General features: G+C 42.7%; 1 protein-coding gene across 1 annotated transcript in view; it reads right to left on the bottom strand.

The window, feature by feature from the left end:
• The window catches only part of LOC122248376 (nuclear receptor subfamily 2 group E member 1), an 11,777-nt gene that overhangs the window by 3,252 nt on the left and 3,525 nt on the right, over positions 1-5,000 (bottom strand). Inside the window, exons 2-4 of the mRNA XM_043008375.2 lie at positions 3,994-4,094; positions 3,022-3,157; positions 1-145 (exon numbers count right to left, since the gene is read on the bottom strand). The exon at positions 1-145 is cut by the window's left edge and continues 265 nt beyond it. Of these exons, the coding sequence (XP_042864309.1) occupies positions 1-145; positions 3,022-3,157; positions 3,994-4,094 (382 nt within the window). The remainder of the gene's footprint in view (positions 146-3,021; positions 3,158-3,993; positions 4,095-5,000) is intronic.

The raw sequence follows: 5,000 nt of genomic DNA, 5'->3' as shown, positions 1-5,000 counted from the left end.
GAGGAACGAGTGTGGGCGGGTTCTGGGGGCGTGGTGCTTCGTGGGCGGGGTGGAGGAGGGGGGGAATCCGATCCTGCATCCTTGAAGTAGAGAGACATCTGGCGACGGAGCGTGGAGTTACGGGGACCTCGTTCATGCTGCACGGCTGAAGGGAAGAAGAAAATACGTTTGTTAATTCCCGTGGAATAAATTATTATCAACACATCATCTCTATGCAGAAACTGGATAGAATTCCCATAACTGACAGGAAATAAAACCCGAAGTGATCAGAAATCGCAGAGCTATCTAACATTAGTTTGACCATCAGAACCTTTTTTCTCTTAATATGGGTTACATCCGAAGGCCAGAGGGATGTAAACTTCGGAAGAGAATCCTCGACACCACGATGTAATCCGAAGCCACCTGGGCGAGGCCGGGTTTAGGGTGGCGGGGGGACGGGGTGAGGGTGGGGGGTCCGCTCTTGAGGAACATAGTAATTATGGGATAATACGCGCGTCGCTGCTCTCTTGTCTGTCACCCCCTCTCTCGACCCCCAACCTCACCCCCTCCCGAACAGTGCTTCTAAAATGCCGTCACATCGAAGGCTCGAAGTCACCTCCATCAAGATCCACGTGGTGACGCAGTCCATGAGAACAGACGAGTTGGACTTTCGTCGTTCGTTGGCTGGCCGCGAGACGCCGTGGTCCTCCGCCTGCATTTCAACGCTTCTCCGCCCTAATGATCAACATGGCTGGGAAAAGACGAACCCTTCAGGTGTCCGGCACAAAGCTCCGGCGTGGCGAAGCGCCTCCAGGTAAGTGGCACAACAAACACGCCAGCGCTTGTTCCTTCTTTAAAATTCGTTCTGGGTACAGCCAGGCCCTCCGTCCTTGTCCCCGAGGATCCCCGCAGGGCTAACCAGCGGCGTCCCGGTGGGGAAGCTGATAAAAGCCGCGACCACGTAACATGACCCGGGTTCAAGCCCAGCCACTTACCCACGACTATTCTGCTGTCAGCGGAGGCGTGGCGCAAACTCTGTCCTGAACTGCCATCGCCCTCGGAGACACACACACTATCCCTCCCTCCCCCCATCGGCTTCTTCCTTCCTCCTCCTCTCCTCTTCCCCTCTCCGTCCCCTGCTTCTCCCCCTTCTCCCTCTTTACCTTTTCCCCTCTTCCCTCCCACCCCTTCTCCCAGTCCTTTCGTCCCCCCTCTCCCCTCCTTCTGCGTGCGGACGCGACGGACGAGAGCCCGAGCGCCGCAGCAGCTCCTCCAGCCGCCAACGGGAGTGTGACGTTCAGCCATTTTGAAATCTCTCCGGAGCAATTACAGTCATAAATAATCAGCGAAGCGAGCGTGCGATCCGCCGCGCTGAAAGCGCCCCGGTCATCTGGTTCACGTAATTACAGGGTAAGGGATGCTGGACTGACAAGGCAACGAGGCAGGGAGATGCTCTCTTAACGGTCACACGGCAGGGGGTGAGGGAGAGGAGGGTGGAGGGTGGGGACGCTGAGAGAGAGGGTAGGAGGGAGAGGGAGAGGAAGAAAGAAAAGAAGGAAATGGAGGAAGAGGGCTGATGGGTTCCCAGAAAGATACATATATTGATTGTACGAAAAGTGAGAGAAAGAGAGGGAGAAAGAGAGAAGAAAGAAAAAGAACACTAAAAGAGGACGAAGCAAAGACTGAGAGGCAGAAAAAAAGGCAAAGAAAACAGGTAAAATGTACAACAAGAAATAAACGAAACAGATACAACTTAATGAAGAAGAGAAACACAAGTTCCAAACAAACTCATAACCAAAGTGTCTACGTCAACAAAACGTAGAATGAATAAAATAAAAAAAATAGCATAAAATACATCCTTCCCAAATTAAGAGAAGAGCCGAGAGATCATCTCGCGCCTCTCAGACTGAAGCACTGTTTACACAAACAATATTTTCCTGTCTGCAGAAGATCATTATTCACCCTTTAGGCTCGATCCTCATCAAGGGGTAATGGGGAGGGGGAAGGGGGGGGGAGCGAGAACCGAGAGGGGAAAGGGATATAAGGGACAGGGGTAGGGAGTGAGAGAGAGAGAGAGAGAGAGAGAGAGAGAGAGAGAGAAAGGAGTCACAATATTGTCAGAACGTTCCGTCACGTGCAGCTGGTGGTCGTAACGCCGCTGTACCAACACTCCACGAGCCCTTTCGCTGGGGGCGGCGGCCTTGTTCGAGTACTAGCTCTGCGCTCGGTCCCACGGGATTAAATACACCTCAGCGAAAACAATGATGATAATGATAGTAATAGTAATAATGATAATAATGATGATTACCATAATAACGATTAGATTAATGGTCATAATGATAGTAATAGAAATTATTATGATAATGATGCTGACTATAATAATAACAGTAATAATAACAATAATAATGATACTAATAATGATTATAATGATAACAATGATGTCTCACTCATGCCTCCAAAGCTAACCACCCGAAAATAACGAGACACGAATCTCGAGACCACCTCCGCCAGGGAAGAGGAATTCATGACCTCCGAAGCATCCCCCCCCCCCCCTTGTCCTTATAAAGGTCCCACGGCTGAGTGTGCCAAAGGGTTGAGCCGATATTATGTGTGTGTGAGTGACGTGAAGAGCACACTCGAGAGGCGACAGTCAAACGCTACTGAATGGATTCGTAGTCAGGCTCTCTCGATGGGATGAAATTTTCAAGAGTGACGTTTCGTAAGGGAAATAAAAAGGTGAAAGAAATATATTGTAGGGGGGGGGGTGGATTGGAGAGAGAATGGGAGAAAGAGAGAGAGAGAGAGAGAGAGAGAGAGAGAGAGAGAGAGAGAGAGAGAGAGAATTTGAAAATACAGAGATACAAGACAGATACATACAAACAGAAATGAGAGGAAAAAAAGAAGGAATGGAGCATACAAAGAAAACATAGACAGAGTTTAATAGAGGAAAAAAAAAGAGAAAAAAAAGAGAGAAAGACAAAACAAAATTAAACAGAGACCGAAGGACATACACCAAAACCAGAAACACATTACGATCCTTACCATCTTTGTTCATGCCTGCCTGAATGCACTTGGAGAGCCTGCAAGCACGGCACTGATTCCGATGCGTCTTGTCCACCAAGCACCCGCCGTCGGCTTTGCTCTTGCACACGTACTGACGCTGCCGGCGGATCGACCTCTGCAACAATGCAACAAGGAAAGGAAGAACCGTTAGCTCGTATGTAGTAGTTATTTTCACTAATGATCATATCGATAGTGGTAATGTTATTTTTGCTATTGATTGACGGCAATTGATGATGGTGATTATCATCAGAACGATGGTAATGGTGATTAGAATAACAATCCTTACTTTGGTCTTTATCATTTTCATTAGTAGTATCTTCATTTTATTAGCACAACTTTAGAACAGTAATAATTGTAATGATGATAATGATGATAGCAAAGATGAAGATAATAATAATGATGATGATGACGATAATAGTGATAATGATAATAGTGATAATAATTGATAATGATATGGCGATAGTAATGAAAAGTAGATAGCATTATCTTATTGTCATTATCACTATCAAAACTAGTGATCATAATGGTAATACTGATATTGATATCACACTCATTATACCATTACCATTATCAAGGCTATCATTTAAATATATTGTCAAAAATGAGAATGATGATGCTAATAGTGATAGTAGTATAAATATTATTATTCGCACAACTAGAGGATGAGACGAGAGAGAGAGAGAGAGAGAGAGAGAGAAAGAAAGAGAAAGAGAGAGAGAGAAACAGAGACAGAGAGACAGAAACAGAGAGAGACAAACTTACAGAAAGAGAGGGAGAAAAGAGAGCGAAAGAGAGAGAGAGAGAGACAGAGAAAAACAGAGACAGAGAGACAGAAACAGAGAGAGACAAACTTACAGAAAGAGAGGGAGAAAAGAGAGCGAAAGAGAGAGAGAAAGAGAAAAAAAAAACGCAACACAGAGAGAAAGATCACCAAAGACACCAAGCCCTCACCTTGAAGAACCCCGCACAGCCATCACAGGCGAAGATGCCGTAGTGCTTCCCCGAAGAATGGTCCTGACACACCTTGCAGGGAATGTCGTACAGGATGCGACCTGGAGAAGAGAAAGCAATTATGACAAATGTATAAATGGAAACTTGTGGGTGTGTATGGGTGTGTGCGTGTGTTTATATCTGTATTTACTCGTTTATTTATACATGTGTGTGTGTGTATGTATGTATGTATATGTGTGCGTGTGTGTGTATATATATATAGATAGATAGATAGATATATAGATAGATATAGATATATAGATAGATAGATAGATAGCGAATGAATAGAAAAAGAAAAAATAATATATTGATTCGTTTTAGAGGAGCATGATTGTGTATATATATGCATATATATATATATGTAAATATATATATATATGTATATATATGTATATATATGTATATATATATATGCATACATATATACATATATATATATATATACATATATATATTTATATATATACATAAATATATTCATATATATATATATATATATATAATATATATATATATATATATTATATACATATATATATATATATACATGTATATATATATATATATATATATATATATATATATATATATTGTATATATATATATATATTGTATATATATACATATATATATATATATATATATGTGTGTGTGTGTGTGTGTGTGTGTGTGTGTGTAATGTACATATATATCATTTTTTCCTATTCATTTGCCCCTTTGAATTCCCACACACTGTGCTATACTCTTTATTCAGTTGAGCATCTGCGTCACCGGAAGAAGAAACACACGATATCTGATTATATTTCTTTTTTTTCCCTCGCTGCGAAAATAAACTCTTGCATCAACATCAATTACCACAACATACCCCAAAAAAAGGGTTATAAAAAAAAGCAATAGAAAGAACACCCTTCCGTGCCACTTGCTATAGAGGCGAGAATTGCAAACCCCCGACAGGTAAGACTTGATGA

This window comes from Penaeus japonicus, unplaced genomic scaffold (assembly GCF_977035675.1).
Source record: "Penaeus japonicus unplaced genomic scaffold, GWHDUDI00000001_assembly GWHDUDI00000013, whole genome shotgun sequence".
Classification (NCBI taxonomy): Eukaryota; Metazoa; Arthropoda; class Malacostraca; order Decapoda; family Penaeidae; genus Penaeus; species Penaeus japonicus.
The sequence above is the reverse complement of the archived record's forward strand: the minus strand, read 5'-3'. Positions and strand labels throughout refer to the sequence as shown.